Genomic DNA, 24,573 nt, shown 5'->3' on the forward strand with positions numbered 1-24,573 from the left:
CCATATCCCTTGTATATTTTTGTTTCTCCAAACTAAACATCTCCATGTCCTTCACCTGGTCATGAACTCAAAACTCTTCAATATCCAGATCACCCTCCTGGATGCTCTCCAACCATTCAAGGATCCAGGAGATGATTCATTTTGAATGGAAACCATTACTGTCAGTGAAAACTGCGTTGAACTTGGAGGCTTGATTTACTATAACTAGTTGATCTAAACAAATCACTTTCTTCTCTAGATTTTTTTCCCCTGAGGCAATTGGGGTTAAGTGACTTGCCCAGTTTTACACAGTTAGGAAGTATTAAGTGTCTGAGACCAGATTTGAACTCAGGTCCTCATGACGGCAGGGCTGGTGCTCTATCCAGTGCGCCACCTAGCTGCTCCTTCTCTAGATTTTTAGATGGAATTTTTATTACTAAAGAGATTGGACTAGAATGAGCTTTAAGGGTCCTTCAAATTTGAAAATTCTTTGATCATATTTATTCCCACTTCTTCCACAAGAGGGCATAAGAAAACATTTTGTATTAATGGATTAAATTTAATAGAATAGTGTCTATAGGATTATATAGGTTCATCAGATTTTTTAAATTAGTTTCCATGCTATTAATTTCTATTACATGGTCCCTATTGTTCACTAATCACTGCCTCACCCTTACATACCAAAAATGATTTTAAAAGATTTTTTGAAATAAACATTTAGGGGAATGTATTGAGATTATGGGTTTGTTTTTTTAAGATTTTATAAGATTGAACTCATTGAAGTACTAGGAAGGACAAAAATATAAATGAAAGGTGTCAGATTATAACTTTAGTCTAGTGCCATCAAAAACTTTTTATAATCAGTGTAAATATTGCTATGGAAAAATAGAATTAAGGGGAATTGAGAAAAAACTTGAAAATGATGTTTTATTATAATATTTTTAGTATTTAGAAACTCCTTAAACCCTCCATGAGACCATATATTCTTTCCTCTTCTAAATATCACTTTCTTCACAAACAATCTATTGTCTGGGGGTTGGAGAACTAAGGAATAGGATCAGACAACTTATATTCAGTGCTGAAAAGGAAAGGGGAGGTGATCATTAGGGGAAAGAATTGAGATTTGAGATTGGTGAGAGTTCTGTGTTTTTTGGGAATGAAGAATGAAATTAAGGGCAAGAAGAGGACTTTTCACAATTCTAAATTGTATCAGAAAAGAACAATTTAATAGCAGCTGATTTCTGGGAAGAACTTAAATTTTTTTTGTATTTTTGCTTTAGCTTGCTACCTTTCAAGAAACTTCTGGATCAAAGAATTTTTTTTCTTTTTGATTATAAACTAAGATATTGCAGTGCCCCCTGGAGGCTACCATAGTATTTTAAAACATATGGTATCTTTTAGAAGTTGCCTTCTGAAATAATCCTGTGATAGTTGTGGTTTGAATTTTTTTAAATTATTGAATTTAAAGTTTTAACTACCTTTATTTAGTCTAGTTGGTTAAAATTTAGTGATTATATTCAAAAACATGCCTTCTTTTATTGTCTTATTTTGTTAATTATTTCTTAATTTTAATTTTCCTTTTTTGTTTTAGAAAATAAATTGGGATGATTTAGCTGCCAAAAAAGTGCCAGCACCATTTAAACCAGTAATCCGGGATGAGTTAGATGTCAGTAATTTTGCAGAAGAATTTACAGAAATGGATCCCACATATTCTCCTGCAGCTCTCCCTCAGAGTTCAGAGAGGCTATTTCAGGTAATCTCAAGAAGCACATTTATCTAAATACATTTATATTTTCAATGCATATGTGTTTAGAAAATAAATTACTTGTTTTTCCCTATTTTTACATAGTTTTGACAGTCATTTAAGAAAATGTTTTTAAAATTTTTCATAATTTAGTTCAAGGGGATATTGTAAGGCTACAATTATAAATTATATTTGCTAGATATTATGGTTTATTAAACACAATGTATTTTAAGAGTTTGATATTGCTTTATGAGAAGCAGCATGGTGTTCTAAGTAGAGAGCCACCTTTAGAGTCAAGAAGACCTGAATTTAAGTTCTACTTCTGATACTTAGGGACTGTAGTCCTCAGTAACCCATTTAAAATTTTCTGTGGGGGCAGGTAGATAGCACAGTGGATAGAGCACCAGCCTTGAAATCATGAGGACCTGAGTTCAAATCTGGTCTCAGACACTTAATAATTCCTAGCTGTGTGGCCCTGGACAAATCACTTAACTCCAGTTGCCTCAGCAATTGGCAAAATATTCTACCAGTGTTCTAGATGTTTTCTGCATTGATAAAATCATAGAATCAGCCCCCATCCCCAAAAAAGTTTGATATACAAAAGGAATTAATTTATTTGTAATAAGTGAAAGCTTTTTATTTCTTTTTTTTTTCCCTGAGGTAATTGGAGTTAAATGACTTGCCCAGAGTCACACAACACAGCGAGGAAGTGTGAAGTGTCTGAGACTAAATTTGAACTCAGGTCCTCCTGACTTCAGGGAGGGTGTTCTATCCAAATGCGCCACCTAGCTGCCCCAGACTTTTTATTTCTTGAAACTATTTTTAGAAAGTGTGCTGAATTATTTTATTTCTGTAAAGAATAAAATGTTGATCTTTTCTATTGTTTGGTTTCATATTTTATGTTGCTTAATAATTAATCTTAACCACTTTCTACTTAAGAGCATTTTTAAAAGATTTTACAATTTTAAAAGGACTTCTACTATACTCCAATAGGTTTTATTTCTTTAAATCATGGAATATAAATACAAGTAAATATATTATTTGTTTGTATTATCTAAGATTAAGCATAATTATTCTGTATCATTGCATTGGTGTGCTATGTCATGTTTGTGAGTTGAATGAAACTTTAATTTTAAATTTAACTGGGCTAAATTAATCCAGAATAGGATCAAGTGTTCATAAATTGTTAACTTGTTTGGTGAAATCCACTTCCCCAATTTAAAGTAGCACTTGTTCTAATATCAACCCAGCTTGTTTTTAAGATCCTAACTATATATTTCTTTGGAATCTAACCACTTTGAAATGTGTGTATTTGTCACCAATGAAAAAAGAATTGAAGTTAGGAATCTTATTTTTTATTTTAAAATGTCTTGATTTTAAACTAATTTTAACTATACCAGAAGATGGTATATTTTTTCTTCTAGAAAGCTACTACCTACCTCTTGATTTTTAACAAAAATGTTTCTTAACCTTAAATAAAATAATAACTATCCATCTCTTAATTGTTATTTTATCTTTGTTCAAAAATTCTAGAGTCCTAGAATTAAGCTTAACTTAATGTTTTCAGTCTTTAAGATCTAAACCTTTATCTTTATTTTTTTTTAACTTCTCTCCACCTTCAGGGATATTCTTTTGTTGCTCCTTCTATCTTATTTAAACGCAATGCAGCTGTCATAGATCCTCTTCAGTTTCACATGGAAATTGAACGTCCAGGAGTGACAAATGTTGCTAGGAGTGCAATGATGAAGGTAGATAGATTTTTTTTAATGCAAAATAATGTATTTATGATTTGAGTGAATTTTGATATGAATATTTTTAACAGTAATATTTTTTTTCTTAAGAGGGCTTTGATATATTAAAGTTCTAATGTGAGAAAAAATATACCCTGAAGATGTGATATTTGTACCTTTAGTTCCAGAAAATTGTTGAAGGTTGGTATAAGCTTTTAAAAACAATGTAATAGGATTACATAATTTAAGTGAATTTTAACAAGGATGAAAGATAAAAATGAAACATATTTTAGAACTTTATTTTTAGTGAATATCAAATATTAATCAATATTCTAAGATTATTTTACTTTCAGTTATATGTTAATGTCATTTCTTTAAGTTATATATTGTTGATTTATTTCCAGGACTCTCCTTTTTATCAGCACTATGACCTAGATCTTAAAGACAAGCCATTGGGAGAAGGAAGTTTTTCAATTTGTCGAAAATGCTTGCACAGAAAAAGCAACCAAGAATATGCAGTCAAAATAATAAGTAAAAGGTATGAATGTTTTTGAAAAAAGAAATTTGTGCTTTTGTACCCCATAACATCTAATTAATTTTATAAATGAAATTGTTTTTAAAAATCATGAATCTAAATATTTTTAGGATTGTACTCAGAGGGTCAATTCTTTGGTTTATAATAACATACTTTTATTTAATACTTTACATCACAATTTAACATACATTATTTTATTTTTCACAATAACTCTGTGAGAACTAGCTTATACATGTATTTTTATTCTAATTTTACAGATGAAGAAAACTGAAAAGTTAAGCAGCTTAATCAAAGTCATATAACTACTCATAAGTGGATGATTCATAATTTTAACATTTTTCTTTTATTTCCTTCTCTAGTGTCCTTCCCATTATACTGTTTCAAAATAATATTTTAAATTTGATATTGTGCTGTATGATAATAACATTTATTCAAAGGCAGCATGCATCCTTATAATGCATTTTTAATTAAAAAAAGGTTCTATGCTTCAGACACTGATGTTTAACTGGGATAGTTTTATTTGGTGTTATAATAATCAGATTTACCTGGGCTTTTTAGATGCTATTGAATGTATACAATTACTTTCCCCTAGAAATTAGTCTAGCATTGCCAAAGTATATTGATTTGTTTTGCTTTACTTATTTCCTTTTTATAAGGGAGGGTTTTTTTTTGGAGAGCATAGTGTGGAATGAGTCATTGAAGCATGACAATATTTTTTAAATCATTAATAAAACATTTCCAAAATAAAAAAAAGATATTAGCTTATCAAGGGTTATTATTAGAACTAGCATAGAGATGTGTTCTTTTTGACAAATGATTATTTTGATGTCTATGATTGTATTATATAATACAATAACCAAATTATAAGAAATAGGGAGTGTTGTCATTTGACTGGCTTTTGGGAAACTGACAGTGATTTTCTCTGAAATAAATGGATTACATGTCCAAATGAACTGTACAAGTCATTACTTTCACAGAAATTTTGATTTTCTGCCCTGACACTGATATTAAGTTCTTGGTACACATTAAATAAAACAAAATTAGATTTAGAGTAGTATTGAATTGGAAATATGCTTGAATAGATTGGTACAATGTGGCTGCTTCATTTTACAGAATGGAAGCCAACACTCAGAAAGAAATAACAGCTTTGAAACTCTGTGAAGGACACCCCAATATAGTGAAGTTGTATGAAGTTTATCATGATCAGGTATTTCACTACTAAACATGAACATTATCATTTCTTTGCCTACCATTAACTGATAGGATGGTTTGATATAAACATATACCATTTATATACTAATATTAGACTACATATTAATTTTCTCTTTTATGTACTTTTAAGAGACTCTCCAAAATCAGTGAATGTAGGGGGTATCTATCCTTTATTTTTCCAGTATCCCTCCCTTTAATCCTCAAAATGTTGAGAAGTACATTTCCTTGATCAAATATCTAACTTGTCTGTAAACATTTATTTTGTATTTTGTCCATATTTCTCCTTTTTTTGGTGGGTTCCGGTAGTTTTAAGGAAGTGACTTTAACAAAAAATTGGTTACTTCAAATACTAATAGCAATTAATATTCAAATAGTATACCCTGATGGTGATTTATTTTTAATTTGAAAGAATACCTGTTGGCAAAAATGAAACCATGTAGCTCATTTGGCAATCTTTTTATGACTTTAATGCCATTTTGAGAGCTATTACAGGTTATGGTAGGAAAGAAATTCTTCATCCCATTGGAGCAACACCCATTCCCCTCTTCAACATCTTTATATCAGATTTATATACCTATCCAAACTAAGTATGTAGTTATGTGAAATTGCACATAAAATGAAAGAAAACCTTTAATAAACATTTCATCTTTGTTTTCCTGTTGCCTAGTACATACCCTAACTCATATAGTAGTAACCCTTGATAAATGTTTATTAAAAGGAATCAAATTGCACTTAATTAAAGGAAGGAAGGGTTGATGATGGTACAAGGGTTAAATGTTGGAGGCATCTGGACAATGTTATCACTGCTGCTAGCTACATTTTTTAAATGATTAAACTACCATAGCTATAACCTAATTCCTAGGAGACCTTCCTTCCCCAGAACTGCATAGATAGTTTCTCAGCAGTCCCTTCTTTCCCAGCAGAGCTCTTGAAGCCTCACATCCTAGCTTCTTTAGGCAAATAGTAAAGGAGACTCCAAAAAGTGGGAACTTGTTCTTATTTACCCTATTCTAGATAGTAAAATCAGTTTGAAACCAGAGTTCAAGTGCTAGTCTCTATTTTTCCTTTTCTCCCAGCATTCTCTCAGCATGTCTGAACCATGATAGGACAACTGTAGTGTGATACCCTGATTGGCTGAAATCTCCCACAGTAACTGACTAGTATAATGGAATTATAGTGAGGTCAAGAAACAGATTGGTATGAGCAGCCTGACAAGAAAAGAGAAGTTGCACTGAAATACAGCTAACCTGATAGAGAATATAGTATTTGGGGGTCCCAGAACATTGGGTCTGCAGTTATCTATGCACTTGGATGCAGTGTCCTTTTGTTCTTGTCAAGCATCAGAGAATTTACTTAATTGAAGGCACTTGGGACTTATAGCTCTGAAAAGACATTCCCAGTGTCAGAGCCAGACTTTCGTCCTGTACCAGTTCCTATTACTGGCTTTTTCTTTCCTTCCTCCCTTCCCCCTGCTTATTCCCACTTTCAGGTGTTGTTAATGTGCTAAATTATGAGAGGCACTGTATCTTCCTTTCCCCATATCACACCAGAGATGCCAAGGGGCATGTGAAACCTATTTCCAATCTAAAAGTCAGAGGTAAGACTTGCCAACTAGAATTCTGAAGCTACTATGCATTGAAAAACCTTAGATTAATCTCCAAGCAAGTGGCATTACTGGGGATTGACCCTTGACTAGCAGGTTGGCAGCAGATCTCAGGTACCAGATTCCTAATGCCATGTGTGTGTTTATAGAATCAAGAGTTAATGTGTTTGTACTAGTTTTGTGCTACTTACTACTTTTTGTACAGAGGAGCTATCAGAACAAATTGCTTTTTATGTGATATAATCCCATACTTTATTATATAGATTTGATATTCTTCTCATTTTGAAGATTCTATTAACACATCATCAGTAGGATTTGTGTTTAAAATTTTTTTCTTAATTACTTGAATGCAGGGATTATGTCCTTTTTGTGTTTATATCCCTAGTACCTACCACAGTATGTAGGCATTTATTGGTTGATTGATTTTCTATTAGAGCTGTTGGATTTTCTTGAGCCATCCTATCAGATCATCCATTTTTTGTAACAATAACAACAGCCCTATGAGAGGTATGGCTTCACACTACGAATGTTAATCGTATTGTCTTTATGAAACCAGCTGGCTCAAATGTATATTCAGTATTTAAACTTTTCCTTCTTTCTATGAAAAATTATTTCAAATTAGCTTAGTCTTTGATAAGCTAAGAGTTATTTTCTTAAAGAGTTAAAAATTCACTTTTAAAACTTCCTCATTATATGCTGAAATGCACTTAACAGACTATTCATTGTATTTTTTCTTTTTTTTACTAAACAAAAAAGAAACATAGTATATTCAAATAATGTTAGATGTCAGTGAATTTCCATCAGTGTCTTGTATATCATCATGAAATGGCGGTGTCCTTGGGCATCTCAGAGTCAGTGCTAGTAGTGGAAAGTCTGGAAAGCCTTACCGAGATAGAGTGGTTTGGAGGATGACTTACCAACATATCTTCTCTTCATCATTTTAGAACTAGTTTAGTTAAGTTGAGAGATGCTCATCATCAAGTTGGCTAAAATTGACAAAAAAATTTTTGCCACTGCAACTGTTGAAAGCTAACTTCCAAGTTGTGATGACAAAGGATATATGTAACTCAGATGAAATCACAGATCCTTGAATTATTGAAGAAGATAACAATGGAGCTATGCTTAAGGTTTATAATCTGAATTTTTAATCTGGCCTTTTTTCTAAACTTGAAAGTTCTTTAAGATTTCATTTTAAAACTGTAGTTTTCCAATAGCTTCTATGATAGAATAACATTTTTATATCTTTTGAAGTTAAATCTGATATTAAATGGTTATATCATATTCTCAGTTAGGCAGGGAATCAAGGTAATTGTTGTGATCTTTATTTTTCAGAGCACAGACCAGACCAAAGGGGTATTATTTTTATTTCTTAATAAAAGAAATTAGATTGAGAGGGTTGAAGAAGTACTTCCATAAAGAAGGGATACCTAATCTTTTTAATATCATTGACTCCCAGAGACTTCTTCTAAAAATGTTTTGTTTCCTTACATTCATAATTGAAGAAAATGAAAAATTTCAAAAAGTAGTAGAAATAAAAATGCAGTTTTTCCTCCCATCTAAATTCCTGGGCTCTCTAAAATTTCTCCAAAGATTCAAAGTTAAAAACCGAGACCATCTAGGATTATGGATTTAGAATCAGAAGAGACCGCAAAGATCATCTAGTACAATTCTTTGTTTTACACATGAAAAATGGGCTGAGACATGTGGTTCAGCTACAAATTCTGGCTCAACAGATAATAAGTAGCAAAACTAGGTTTTAAGTCCATGTCCTCAAGCTTAAATTTCACCATTTTTTCTTTTATATAGCACCAATGAATTGCATGGAATTCCCAGGAAAACATAAAAGGAAAAAATAAGCAAATATTTTACTATGGTATTTTAGATTTTTCCATTATCACCTAAATGAAATTATAAAGAGACATAATTTTCCTCTTTTTCCCTTTATCACTTTGAATATATGTTATTTCAACAAGGAGATTATATATTTTGAAATACATATAAATTAAGGGATTTGACTGATTTTATGGCGAGAGAGCCTTAATAATCAAGAAAAGCAGAGTTGGAGTCTTACCTCTCACAAACACTGCCTGTGTTACCCTGGGACAATCATTTTAATATCTCAGTGATGCTGACTACTCTTTAATAAGATTTTGAGTTGCAAAACAGTTGATCTGTACTGATAGAGTTTCCTTCCCATAAGTTTCCTATACCAGTGAAGTCATAGATCTGAACCAAAAAATTTAAAAATAAAGTAAATTTTAAACATTTCACAAACCCTAATTATTCAGTGAAAATGAGGGACAATAGATAGACAGGCCAAGTGTTGCATCACACCTCTGAAAAGTTCTCCGACAGATTAGGTAAACCTTATATGAATGAATGATGGAAAATCATGGACTGAGTACAAAATGGGAACATTTGAAGGGATCATGAATTGTATCAACAGAAAATAAGCCTTCACTGACTAAACCTTTGACTTATCAAAGTGTAAAACACAATTGATAATGCTCATAATAAATTATCTAAAATGTTATAAAGATTTAACTTAACTTTAACAACAGACTTACTTGTATTAAAGATTCCACACACAAATGTATTTGTTTTCTAGCTTCACACATTTCTGGTGATGGAACTTCTGAATGGAGGAGAACTCTTTGAACGAATTAAGAAAAAGAAACACTTCAGTGAGACCGAAGCCAGTTATATCATGCGGAAGCTTGTTTCAGCTGTAAGCCACATGCATGATGTGGGCGTGGTACATAGAGATCTGAAGCCTGAGGTATAGAATAGTATGATCTTACATAGCATCATTATTACTTATTCAATGATTTGTTCTTTCTACTTCTAGGGTATCTTCTTAAATAGAAAAAAAAAACCTAAAAGCATGCTTCTTAGATTTCTTTTTTCCTTTCTTTTTTAATCTCAAAGGAACTATTCTTTTTTTTTTTTTTTTTTTAACCAATTGATCATCTTGAAGTTATACTTGTAAGTGTGAGAGATCCTTTTATGGAATAAACACTTTATGCAACAGTTGTAAACTAAAATTAACAGTGGAAATTTTATAACAAAATTCAAGAAATATTGTCAAACATACATACTGTATTAGGGATTTTTAATGATATATTTAGAAAGCATTTTTTTTTTTTACCTTTCCAATTTAGTTTTTTCTCCATGAATAGAAATTTAAAGAGTTGCATTGCTAATATCTTAATTTAATTTCCTTAGTTTATTTAATTGTGTTATATCCACATTTTTAAATGCTGTGGTGGTATGATTTATATTAACTATGCAATCACTTCTACAATTGTAGCAGCATTTTGTGGATTTCTCATTTCTAATGGATTAGTCTTTCAAATAGATCTTTTTAAAATAGCAAATTGTGAACTTTAAAGCCTTCTTTAGAAAACTAAATGAGAAAAACAGTAATTTTACTGTTTTTGAATGAACCTATTATTCCTGTTATTATATAACTGATAATTTTATACTAATGAATTCCCATTAGCTTAGCACAAAAACATTTGTTCTCTCTTTTAAAACATATAGTTATTTTTAATGTTCAATGATTATATTGTACCTTAAATAGCATTTAAATAATAATTTATTTGAAGCTTATTTCCACATTAGAAAGGCCATAGCAGATATTTCTCTAGAAACAGAATTCATGGCTTTAATTTAAATAACTTGGTTTTTTAACACAGGTATCTTTGGATCACACAAATACAGTTATAAACATATTTAAGATTTAGTTTTCAGTGGCTGTAATAGCTCATATACTTATATTAATATTAAAGATAATGCCTAAAAGGGTGTCTTCCATATATCTTCAACTCTTAAGGCAGCCTCTGTGCTTCCTTCATTGCAGTTCTCACTCTCCTACTTGCCTCCCACTGAAAATATGGTGTTCTGTGTTAGAGATTAGAGTCTATTTTTAAATGTGAAAGCACACCACTTAAATGTTTTCTTGATAGATAAAGAACAAGCATAATTTTTTAATTGAAAAGTGTTAAGTATCATTTTAAATCCATATAGAACCACACATTTTCACATATTAAATTTTTTAGTGATTATCTCACATATGTATATATGTATGTCCTAAATTTGACTTTTGGTCATATATAATAAATGAAAATTATTATACTTTTTTATCTAACACTTAAAGATTTTTTATATTTTAATTTAGCTCTATTGTTAGCCTATTTAATACATTCTTAGGTAAATTTGCAATAATTTGTAATTGTTTTAGAGTTATAAGAAACTATACTTTATTATTTCATTTTGTGTTTTAAATATTAGAATATTCTTCTGAAACTAAAGTGTTTCTCACAACTTTGATTCCATATTTAATCATTAAGATCAGAAATTTATACTTCTTTCAGTGACAAATTATATGGCATTTATTGCTAGTTTCCTTTATAGATAAAATCATTGCTACTATATGATATCACTAAGTATTTTAATAAGATTCTACATATTTTTAAAATTATCATTTACTCATTTAGAATTTCAAAATTAGTTACTGATGCCAAAGTTTGTTTTTATACTTAAGATAAAAAACATAGAAATGATAATGCTTATTCCCTATTAGCTCTGACTATATACATCCCCAAACCCAATACCTTCTTCTAAAAATCTGTTTAATTTCTACACTATGTACTTTGGGGAAAGAGGAAATAAAAATTAGGAAGCAGTCTCCACTTTAGTGTGTAGATTTTCAGAACAGAACAGAATAATGACTATTAGAGTCACTAAAAAATAAAAACAGTAGCCACATGCCTTTAATCAATCAAACACATTAGCATTCATTAAGTTTCTACTATGTGCTGAGCACTGTACTAGGCCCTTTATACCATCTGCTTTTTGAGCAGTAGTTTTAAGAGCATCATAGTTCAATCACAATACAGAATAACTTTGGGTCCTTCTCTAAGATGTTTGTAATATTTTAACATTTCTATTGTAATAAAAGATCATTAGCCTATTCTCTTCCCATGTCCCCAGCTTTTAGACATGACTTATATGTACTTTTTTAGTGCTTAAAGAATCTTTATTGTTACTTTTTCAGCCTCTAGCAAATGATTAAATTCTTAATTTTGGTGAATAATAGTGCATGTGATCATAGCAAATTTGAGATCACATAGTTAGATTTTTGAATATTATAAAATCTAATATACCAAAAATGTTGAAATGAGTAGTTTTAGCTTTTTTTATTTCTTTATTATTCCTCCTGATTTTAGGATGAAATCTTCAACAATTAAATTTAATGACAACTAAGCTCTTTTTAATTGTAAGCTTCTTGTTCAGTGCTTCCTTTTTTGCTAGATCTCCAAAAATAAAGTCTTCCTATCCTTTAAAAAATATATATATTTACTAGACTCTACAATGCCAATTTTCATCCTGTATATTTTCTGCTTTTCAATGTCAATCTCTTTTAAAAAAAACTTTTTAAAAAAACTCTATTCTTTGCCATTAGTTCCTTTACCTTTCACCTCATCTTCCAATTGAATCTGCTCTCTTGAAAGTTACTAGTGATTTCTTAATTGCCAAATTTGATAGCCTTTTTTAGTCTATCCTTCTTAATCAGAATTGAATTTCACCTTTACATCCTGAATACTCTCTCTTCTCTTAGTTCTTGTGATATTACTCCAGTTCTATGCCCCAGGGTTCTGCCCTTTTCCTTCTTTCATTTTCTCTCACTTTGTGATGACTTTATGATCTCATCACTTCCAATTGGTTCAGTTATCATCTCTATTCACAAGACTCCCAGAAAAATAATGTCAAGTCCAAGTCTCTCTTTTGAATGCTATACCAATAACTATCAGACTAATTTAGGTAGAATTGTCATTTTTTGCTCTAAACCACTATCGATTAGAGAAATGCAGATTAAAACAGCTCTGACATACCACCTTACACCTCTCAGATGGGCTAAGATAACAGGAAAAGAGAATGATAAATGTTGGAGGGGATGTGGAAAAACTGAGACATTAATGCATGGTTGGTGGAGTTGTGAACTGATCCAACCATTCTGGAGAGCAATTTGGAACTGTGCCCAAAGTGCTATCAAACTCACAAGAACTAAGAGAAGAGATCTAGCAGTGTTACTACTGGGCCTGTATCTCAAAGAGATCATAAAAAGGGAAAGGGACCCACATGTAAAAAAAAAGTCTGTAGCAGCTCTTTTTGTGGTAGCAAAGAATTGGAAAATGAGTAGGTGCCCATCAATTGAGGAATGTCTGAACAGGTTGTGGTATATGAAGATAATAGAAATCCAAAAAAAATGGATCCAAAGCAATCCCAATTAGACTTTGGACAGAAAATGCCATCTACATCCAGAAAAAGAACTAAGGAGATTAAATGTAAATCAGTACCTGCTTTGTTCACTTCTTTTTCTGGTTTTTTTTTTTTTTTTTAATCTCCCCCATAGTTTTTCCCTTTTGCTCTGATTTTTCTCTCCCAATGTGATTCATAAAGTAATGTATGTTAAATATATATATAAATGTACTAGGGGAAAGAAGGGCTTCCCTGGGGTAATAGTATTTTATATGACTTTGAAGGAAAATAGCTAAATACAGAAAATGCATTTCAGTAGTAATGGAAGTTAGTTTGTGCAAACAGACTAACAGAAACAGAAGATGGATATCTTATGGGAAACAGGAAAAAGTCTTTTTTGACTAAAATATAGTTTTAGTAAATTAGATAGTATGCAATAAGCCTGGTAGGTTGAAGCCAAATTGTAAAGGACTTTAAAAACCAAACAGAGAAGTTTATATTTTATCTTAGAGGCAAGAGAGAGTATGAATGAATGTGAGATATACTAGGAAGGTAGAATCTTTAAGGCTTATTAGTTGATTATATATATTTTAGTAAGTAGGGGAAAGAGTCAAGGAAAACTAAAAGGTTACAAAAATTAGGTAACCGGAAGGATGGTGGGTTTCTTCAATAGAAATAAAGAAGTCAGAAAGGTGAGGAAAATTGTAGGACGGTGAAATAAAATAATGTTTTGTTTTAGAAAAGTACAATTTCAGTTTCTTAGAGGATATCCAGTTGAATATGTCTAATAGGCAATTAGTGAGGCTAGACTGAAGTTTAAGAGCTAACTGAAGGCTGACATCTAAAAAGTCATCTATAAAAAGATGAAAACTGCTGTAATGAAGAGATTGCTGATAAAGGGGCATATAACAGAGTCTTAGGGCGTATATACCTAGGTAGCTCTCCCATGCTCTTAGTATTAAAAGAAAATGACCAATGGTTCAACCCATTTCTTAAAATATTGTTGGGGAAACAAAGCCAAGACAATAAACAATTAAATAAGAAAAAATGTAATTCAATTCAACAAATATTTATTAACCAGTACTATATGCAAGATACTTTGCTAGGTACTGGGAATACAAAGACAAAAATGAAATAGTTTCTATCCTCAAGAAGCTTTTTTTTTTTTTTGTTAAGTATCATATGTTTAAGATTTTATTTTGTTTTTTAGGATAATAATATGGGCAGTCAGGAAAGGAAATGAACAATATTGATTTGAATTATTGGAAAAGTTTAAGGAAAAATTAGAATTTTATAAAGATCTGATCTCCAGATTGAAGGAGTAGTATAACCACAGACACAGTTTGGAATTAATCATTCTGTAGTCTGAGAAAAAAGTAAAGAATAACCTGAATGAAGAATAAAATATGTTTGGAGGATTCTAGATGTCTTGATATGGCTTTTTAATTTACTCTTAAGAATAGATAAGTTAATCACCGTTAAGTTTTAAACAAAATAAAAATTCTAAAAAAAAACTAAAGAATCAATAAAAGATAAAAAGCATATAAAAGGGATACATAATTAGAATTTAAAGAAATAAGGAAAGTGGAGGTAGAGGAACACAATTGAAAGCACCATGATTTATTTACCATAGAGTTTTGAACAGGGAAGTAATATCAGGAGATATTGTTTTAGGAAGATTAGTCTTTCTAAAAAATGGATAGGAAAAACAGGAAGATTGTTGCACCTATCCAAGTGTGATGTGGTATTATGAAGTATTGGATTATGTATTTAATGGTATGTAAAATAAGGAATGAATCCAAAAGAGGTTTCAGGAAAAATGTTTTACGGAATTAAAATTAATCCCTATTACACAAGAAATGAAGAGTCCATGAAATATTGTTTTTTTATGATACTTTAGTATACATAGATACTTCATCATAAACTGATGCCATGTATTGAAAATAGTCTATTTATCCACCCCACTATAATCTACTCTGGTAACACAATTTGTCGTGTCTAGTTTGAAATTTGTATTATGTTTTATAAAGGCTTAAATTTTTTAAAGGCTTAAAAGTCTTAATTTTAATACAATTTTTTAATCTTTTACTTCCAAAATTTATTAACTTAAGGCCATTTAGCATTTTTTTAATATGTCTGCTATTTATTTGCAAAGTGTTATACCAGAGCTAATTAGAAACTGTATTTAGATGGTAATTCCAAAGTAGGAACTAGGAAGCAGAAATAGACATTTTTAGCTCTCTCCATAGCCTGAAACACTAAAAATTCAAAAAAAGGTTAAAAAGTCAATTAACTAACAGAGAAAGTCACTATTCCCCATCCCCTAAGGGCCAATTAATATCCCTGCGCAACTTCTCACATTCCCTGACAATAAGGTTGCTGTACAAGCTGACCCAGGGCTCATAATGGAACTCAATTCCATGTTCCAGCTCCCCTATCCTTCAATGTCTTTAGAGATCCATATTCTATTCAGAGCAGCAGAAATGTCTTGATAGCCATCTGGCAACAATCTATGCTTGTAGCAGAGCACAGCCTGAGTGAAGAAGCAAGGGAAATAGGGTTGAACATATCTACTAGTAATAGAATTCAACTCTTCTCCCTGACACTCTCTTCTCCTAGTGTCTCAGAGAGCCAGATTCCAAATGGCAAAATTTTGCTGAGGCTGCAGTCGTAGTATGGCAGCACTCTGGCCAGTTGGCCAGAGAACTGAGGATCAGAGGGAACTAGACAAGGCATGTGTTGGGACATTATGCAGCATTTCACTAAGATTGAAAGAAAGAGCTTATCATCCATCTGAGGTTAATTCTATCTTGCCAGAAGGAAGTCCCCTGGGGCTAAAGTTGCATATTATGAACTGTGAATTTTTCAGTAAGGTAGAAGACTAAAACACTTTTGAGATCGAGGTACTAGAGAACCCACAAAAGAGTCAGAAAGGGAGCAATAGAGAAAAGTAAGTTGCGGGGAGGGGGGGGGGGGGAGGAGAGAAGGTAAGTCTGAAGAGGAAGAAATTAAACATAAACATATATCAACAGGGAAATCATTAACAGCAGAAGGAAATATGACCTCCAGATATAGTAAAAAACAAAACAACAACAACAACAAAAAAACACACCTTCAGGAATCTGTAAGTGCTACAAAATTAAGGGAATTGATTCAACACCTAATAAGAGAACCCTGTGAATTTTGAAGAGATCATGGACCACAGCACACTGTCCCTGAATACTCCAAAAGAGGAGTAAGAATTGAGAGAATTTATTGCCAGCATAGTAAAAATAATTGGCAAAATGGAAAAAAATTATTCCACAGTGATGTCTTATTAAAAGAAACAAAAGAAAGAATAATTCACTGGAAAGCAAACACATAGAAGTAAAGAATAATATGGAAGAAAAGAAGCAAAAAAGCAGTAACTTTAAGAGAAACATGTTTTCCAAACAAAACATACTGATCTTGAAGACAGAATGTGTAGAGATAATTTACAAATGCTGTCTTCGAGAAAAACTTGATAAGCCAAAAAAACCTCCCCAAAACCTATATACCATAATGCAAGAAAATAATACAAGAAAATTGCCCAGAATGTATGAAAACATAAAACAAAGTGCCAATCAAAAAATTTTAGATTATCCTAGGAAAAGAACAATTAAAAAAAAAAAACTGAGGCTGCAAACTTTAACATTTTAAATGTTAACATTTAATTTTTGACAATTTCCATTGAAAAAAAATTATAAACAACCAAGAGAAAGGCCTTAGATATAAAAGAAAGGAAATTTGAATAATCTAGGACTATTCTACACCCTGCAGGTAACACCAAAGGAAATAGCTTAATGTGTTCTGATGATCTGTAGAGTTCAAGATACAGCCTAAAGTGGCCTATTTTGAAATCTGAGCATAACTATGAATGAAAAAAAAAAAAAAGAACATTCAGTAACAAAGAGACATTCAAAAATATTTTTAGGAAGAAAATCAAACCTGAAGAGTTGTTTTTTTTTTTTGCTTTTTAAACCTTCCAAACAACAAATAAAGCATTGGAGAACAACAGCTACAATGTTAACAAAATAATAACAGAAAGACTATTTAGAAATTAGAGGGTAGGGGGAAAGAGAGGAAAAATTGGAACAAAAGATTTGGCAATTGTCAATGCTGTAAAATTACCCATGCATATAACTTGTAAATAAAAAGCTATAATAAAAAAAGAAATTAGAAAGAGACTACTTTCTAAATATACATAAGTAGATAAAGATGGAAAATTAGTCAAATAGAAGCAGTAGTAGAGAAGCAGGATGGACAATTCAATTCATGAATGAAATTTTATAGCACTCTGCCTATAAGTGAATAAATGTTGTTTTTTTAAATGGGACAATATTGCAGCCTGAAAGGGTGTGTTAAAAGGAACAAAAGAGGAAGAAGATAGAGGAGTTATGATGTACCCTGTTCTAGTCAAAGGCTAACAAAGAGAGAAAATAAACTCCTTTAGTCTCTTGGGAAGAAGGTCCATATGATATTGAGTAAAGAGGCAAAGGGAGAGAGTAAAAAGGAGAAAATCTAGGTATAGGTCAATATCCTACACCATATACCAAGAAAAGGTCAAAATGGGTTAGACATAAAAGGTGATACCATTATCAAATTGGGAGAGCAAGGAATAGTTTATATCTGTCAAATCTGTGGAAAAGGAAAGAATGTATGACCAAACAAGAAAAATAGAGCATTATAAGATATATAATTGGATAATTTGATTACAGCAAATTTTGAAGATTTTACATAAATAAAACTGATGAAGCTAAGATTAGAAAGAAAGATGAAAGATGGGAAGCAATTTTTATAACAAATATTTCTAGTAAATGCTTCATTTCTCAAATATATAGAGAACTGAGTCAAATTTTTAAAAATACAAGTCATTCCCAAATTGAGAAGTATGAATAAACAGTTTTCAGACAAAGAAATCAGAGCTATCTATAACCATATGGAAAAATGCTCTAAATCACTATTAATTAGAGAAATGCAAATTAGGACAGTTCTGAATTATCACCTCATACTTATGAGATTGATTAATATAACAGAAGAGGAAAATTATAAATGTTGAAAAGGATATGAGAAAATTAGAACACAAATGCATTGTTGAGAGAGTTGTGATTGATTCAACCATTCTGACAAGTAATTTGGAAGTATACCTAAAAGGTTATAAAATAATTACTACCTTTAGTAATTTAGTAATACTATTATTAATTGCATATCCCCAAAAAATTCCCCTCCAAAAAGGGAAAGGACATAATTGTAAAAAAAAAAAAATATATATATATATATATATATATATATATATATGTATGTATGTATATATATATGTATGTATGTATATTTATGGCAGATTTTTTGTGTTGGCAAAGATTGAAAAATGTGGGGAGACTCAATAATTGTGGAATTGCTGGACAAAGTTATAGCATATGATTATAATGGAACACTATTGTTCTATAATAAAATGATGAACAGGATAATTTCAGAAAACTTGGAAAGACAAGAATTGATGCAGAGTAAAATGAACAGAACCAAGAGAACAAGATGCACAGTAACAACAATATTGCACAACAATCAGCTATGAATAACTTGATTATTCTCAGCAATATAATGATCTCAGACAATTCCAGAAGAATCATGATGAAAAATGCTATCCAATTCTAGAAAAAGAACTGATGGAGTCTGAATAAAGATCAAAGCATACTATTTTTCACTTTTAAAATTTTTTTCATGGCTTTTTTTCTTGTTTATTCTTTCAGAACAAAACTAATATGAAAATATATTTTACATAGAGAACTTGGAACTAAAAGAAATGTTAATGAATGCTATTTTTTTTAAAAAATGAAAATGTTTTCTCATTGATGAGAAGGGGTATCACTGATGACTGGTCTTATAAGAAAAGAGAGGTCCAAATAGCAAGATGTGGAGATTATAGTAAATATTAGCTATAGGAATTTGGTGCTTAGAGAGACCCCTTCTCATTCTTCAGAAGAAGGAGAATCAGAGTACCTGGGAGCAACTGACACCTAGAAGAGAGGAAGAACATGAATCCAAGATCAGTAATGAACTGCACAGTCAAGTACATAGGAAGAATCCTACAGTGGATGATATATCTTATCTATCACTTGTAGAAATTATTATTTCTTAAAAGTGAGACACAACAGGAAGAAAAAGATGGGAATAGGGTTGGGGGAAGAGGGAATCATGAAACTAGCTCTGAAACTAGCAGCACAGAAATTTTAAAACTTGGGAAAGTTAGTTCCCCATTCCAAAAGCAGAGCCTCACTTTAGTATTGTTGAAAAAAGAAAGAAAGAAAGAAAGAAATAGGCTGGAAAAATGAGGAAACAACAAAAAATTCTGACTGTAACAAATTACTATGGGGACAAGAAAGATCCAAACACAGTCAGAAGAAAACATCAAAATCAAAACTGCTCCATCCAAAGTCTCAAAGAAAAATACTAATTGATCTCAGGCTATGGAAGAGCCTGAAAAGGATTTTAAAAATCAAGTAAAAAAAGTAAAAGTTGGGAAGAGAGATAAGAGATGCAATAAAATTATTTTAAAAATTCAATAGTTTATAAAGAAAGCACAAAAAAAAATTAAGAAAATAACATTTTTTTAAAAAACAAAATAGACCAAGTGGTAAAAGAGATCCAAAATTCCAGTGAGAAGAATGCTTTGAAAACATAATTGGCCAGATAGAAAAAGAGATACAAAAATTTACTTAAGAAAAGAATTCTTTAAGTAAAATTGATCAAGGAGGAAAGAAAGTAAAGTACCTCACTAGAAAAGAATTCCTTAAAAATTAGAATTGGGGAAATGGAAGCTAATGACTTTATGAGACATCAAGAAACAATAAAACAAAATCAAAAAATTTAAAAAATAGAAGAAAATGTGAAGTTTCTTATTGAAAAATCTACTAATCTGGAAAATAGATCTAGGAGAGAGAATTTTTTAAATTAGACCACCTGGAAGCTTTATCAGAAAAACAAACTTAGATATCATCTTTCAAGAAATCATCAAAGAAAACTGCCTTGATATTCTAGAGTCAAAGGATAAAATAGAAATTGAAAGAATCCATTGCTTGCCTTCTGGTAGACATCACAAAATAAAAACTCTGAAGAATGTTATAGTCAGATTCCAGAGCTCCAGATCAAGGAGAAATTACTGCAAGCAGCTATAAAGAATAACACAAGAAATTGTATAGAGTCTCAATTTTTCCACATGCATTCCAATATTTGTCATTTTCCTTTTATGTCATATTAAGCCAATTTGATAGGTATAACTCACCTATTTTAATCTGTATTTCTTTAATCACTAATGACAGCATTCTTTCATATGACTATTGATAGCTTTTATTATTTTATCTGAAAACATATCTGTTCATGTCCTTTGACCATTTATTAATTGAGGAATGAATCTTATTTTTATAAATTTGACTCAGTTTTCTGTATATTTGAGAAGTGAAATCCTTATTAGACAAACCTGCTGAAATTTTTTTCATAGTTATATTTATTGTGTATTTCCTTTCATCCTATTTTCCCCATTTAGTGTCTCTCTGTCTGTCTCTCTCTGTCTTTCTGTCTCTGTCTCTCTCTCTCTCTTTCCTTTCCTCCCTCCCTTCTCTCTCCCCTTTCTCCTCCCCTTCTTTTCTTCTCTCTCTCCCTCTGTCAGCAAGAATTTTGCTTCTTTTACCTAACCCAGTTCACCCTCCCTTCTATCACTCTGCCTTCTTTTCTTATGCTCTTTTTTTACTTTTCTATTTCCCCTCTCATATGAATTCTAATAAGAGTAGGGTTCGTATACTCCCATACCTCCTTATCCCCCATCTTAATCTCCACAGGAAAATCTCTTCATGCCTCCTTTATGTCAGAAAATTTACCCATTCTGCTCTCCCTTTTCCCTTCTCCAAGTACATTCCTTTCTTGTCCCTTAATATTATTTTTTAGATAATCATCCACTTACACCTATGTTCTCTATGTATATATTCCTTCCAAATGCTTTAATGAGTTTTTAGAAGTTAAAAATATCATTTTCCCATATAGGGATGTGAGCTTATTGAAACCCTTGTATACATTTTTAAAAATTATTTCTGTTTACTGATGACACAATGGCATACTTGGAATATCCCCAAAATTCAATAAAACAACTAGTCAAGACGATTAATAGCTTCACCAAAGTTGCAGACTAAAAAATAAGCCCTCAAAAATCAATCACATTCCTATGTAATAATGATAAATATCAATATCCAAGAGTAACAATAAAAAGGGAAATCCCATTCCAAATAACTACAAAATGCATCAAGGATCAGTTTCAGTCTACCAAAACACTTGAATAGATTCAATTACAAAATGCTTCTTAAAGAAATTAAAATAATTTAAATTAGTGGAAAACTATTCATTTCTTATATCTGGGCCATGTCAATGTAATAAAAATGATAGTACTACAAAAGTTAATTTCCACATTTAATGCTATGTCAATCAAATTGCCAAAGGGATATGTTATAGAACTTGGTAAATTAATTATGTTATTCCCTTGGAAAGCAAAAGATGAAAAGAGATAGAAATGAAAGGGAACTTTCTAGATCTGCTAGACTTCAAACTATATTACAAACCAAAAGTAATTGAAACCACCTAATAGGATCAAGAAAAGGAGAATCACAAGCAATAGAACTAACTCAGTGTTCAATAAACCAAAACATTGAAGTTACTTTGAAAAGAATTCCCAATTATGAAAATTGGAGAAACCAGAAAATAATCTGACAGAAATTAGGCTTATTCTGCCAATTTACACCTTATTCCATAATGTATTCTAAATGAATATGCCCCCTTAATATGGAAGATCATAATATTTTAAAAGTTAGAAGAGAAGCAGAATACAAATGTATTCTTACCAAAGGATAAAGGCAATTACAAAAGATAAAATGAATAACTTTGTTCACTTGATTCTGAAAAGCTAACAAATTTTTTTCTTTCACCTTTTGATCTAATTTTTATTGCACAGCATGACAAGTATGGACATATATTTAGAAGAATTGCACATGTTTAACCTATATTGGATTGCTTCCTGTCTGTGGAAGGGAGTGGGTGGGGGGAAGGAGGGAGAAAAAGTTGAAACACAAGGTTTTGCAAAAGTGAATGTTGAAAATTATCTTTGCATGTATTTGGTAAAATAAAAAGCTATTAAAATTGGAAAAAATATAATTTATGATAAAAAATATATGATATATGATAAGATATAATATATGATAAAAAAAGAAAAGCTAACAAAATTGATTCATCTGAGATAGAAAGAGAATTTGTATGGGAAAAAATCAAGTTTTCTATAAAGATTTGGTATCCCAGATAGATAGAGGGGTGTGTATGTGTATGTGTGTGTATGTGTGTGTGTGTGTGTGTGTGTGTGTGTGTGTGTGTGTGTGTTATGTTTTCTCTCTATATAGGAACATTTTATTTGTATATGTACATATATATATTTCAATAATAATCAGTAGCTTCAGTAAGTGATCTCAATTCTCAATAACTAATCAAGGGATACAAATCAGTATTTCTCAAAAGAATTGCAAAGTATGAGGCAGTTAGGTGATGCAGTGGATAGAGTGAGTACTTAATGGATAGAGTGGATAGCCCTTAAATCAGGAGGACTTGAGTTCAAATCCAGCCTCAGACACTAAACACTTCCTAGCTGTGTGACCCTGGGCAAATCACTTAATTCCAGTTGCCTTAGGAAAAAAAAAAGAAGAAGAAGAAGAAGAAGAATTGCAAAGAATGTATGACTGCAGGAAAGAATGCTCCAAATCACTAATAATAAGAGAAATGCAAATCAAAACAGCCATTTTTGGGGTTTCACTTTTTACCCTGAAAATCAGAAAATATGAAAAAAGTCAGTGTTGGAGGAGTTGTGGGTAAATTCACACTGAAGCATTATTGGAGAGACTGTGAATTGATTCAAGCATTTTGGACTTATGCAAATAAAACAATTGAAATATTATAGAAAAATATATTTTTGACTCATAAATTCCATTTTGGGACTTAGATCCCAAGGAAAATACTAAAAGTATTTACAGTATTACTCTTTACTGTATAGCAAAGGATTAGAAACAAGGTAGATGTCCATCAATTGGGGATTGGTTAAATGAACTATGGTACATGAATATAATGGAATATTATTGTGCTGTAAGAAATGATGAATGTGATCTTACAGAAAAATATGAAAATATTCACATGAACTAGTGCAGAATGAAGTAAGCAGAGCCAAAATACATATACACGATGAATACAACAATGTAAATGTTAACAAAAACCACACACAAAATCAAAATGAATGTTGCAAAATTATAAAGGATGAACATAACTTGAATGAAAATAAGAATATATTCTTAATACACCCCTTTATGAAGGTGAGAGGTCTACAAGTATTGAACATTGTACAATTTTCAGACTTTTTCAAAGTAGTGACCTAGAAATATGCATTATCTCTTTTTGTTAGATGACATACAAGAATAGGAAAAATGTGTGTTTGCCCATTGTTGAATGTTTGTTATTTTTCATAAAGTTAGAAGTAGAATCCACCTAATCCAATGTTCACTAAGCTACTGTACTATCCTACTTCTCTAAATCATAGCTATAAATAGCATATATTTAAGGATCTGTTTCACTGGGGAGGAAAAGGTAGAAAGGTTGACCCTGGAATAAATAGAAATTTACTCATTCCATGATAACATACAGTTTCCTCATCTATAAAACAGGAGTAATAATATCTGTAGTACCAGCCTCATAGGGCTGTTGTAAAGAATAGATTAAATAATATGTGTAAAGTATTTGATAAACATTACACAAAGGCAACTGTTATTACATAATATTAATTATTAATCTCACTTCCATGTTTTTATCTTACAGAATTTATTGTTCACTGATGAAAATGATAATTTGGAAATTAAGGTAATTGATTTTGGATTTGCACGTTTAAAGCCACCTGATAATCAGCCTCTTAAGACGCCATGCTTTACCCTTCATTATGCTGCTCCAGAACTCTTAAATCATAATGGCTATGATGAATCTTGTGATCTGTGGAGCTTAGGAGTCATTTTGGTGAGTTTCTTTCAATGTAATAAATTTCAATGTAATAAATAAATAAGTAGTTGAGCATATTGAATTGATATCTCATTACTGAATTTGGTAACACCAGTGGATTAATTGTTCAAAATACACAGATGATTAAATTTCTAAAAAGAAAATCATAGTATCTAAAAGATAAAAGGAAACTCAACTTGTGCCTCACCATTACTACATCCTAAAGAATTGGTAATCCAGCTTTTGCTCAAAGAAGCGAGGGAAATACTCATTTTCCAGAGACAGCCTGTTTCACTTTAGAAACAAGTCTAATTATTAAAAGTTTTTCCTTGTTTTGATCCTAAATCTTCTTATCTGTGCCTTCTACCTGTTATTTCTAGTTCTCCTCTCTGGGGTAAAAACAGAATATATCTAATTCTTCTTCTGT

The 24,573-nt window shown here is 31.1% G+C and overlaps 1 protein-coding gene across 1 annotated transcript in view; it reads left to right on the forward strand.

Annotated features, from left to right (window-relative positions):
- Positions 1-24,573, forward strand: part of RPS6KA5 (ribosomal protein S6 kinase A5) — a 204,657-nt gene that overhangs the window by 148,755 nt on the left and 31,329 nt on the right. The window contains exons 9-14 of the mRNA XM_051977407.1: positions 1,571-1,732; positions 3,346-3,471; positions 3,858-3,991; positions 5,102-5,195; positions 9,412-9,582; positions 23,973-24,164. Coding sequence (XP_051833367.1) covers positions 1,571-1,732; positions 3,346-3,471; positions 3,858-3,991; positions 5,102-5,195; positions 9,412-9,582; positions 23,973-24,164 — 879 coding nt within the window. The remainder of the gene's footprint in view (positions 1-1,570; positions 1,733-3,345; positions 3,472-3,857; positions 3,992-5,101; positions 5,196-9,411; positions 9,583-23,972; positions 24,165-24,573) is intronic.

Source organism: Antechinus flavipes, chromosome 2 (genome assembly GCF_016432865.1).
Source record: "Antechinus flavipes isolate AdamAnt ecotype Samford, QLD, Australia chromosome 2, AdamAnt_v2, whole genome shotgun sequence".
Classification (NCBI taxonomy): domain Eukaryota; kingdom Metazoa; phylum Chordata; class Mammalia; order Dasyuromorphia; family Dasyuridae; genus Antechinus; species Antechinus flavipes.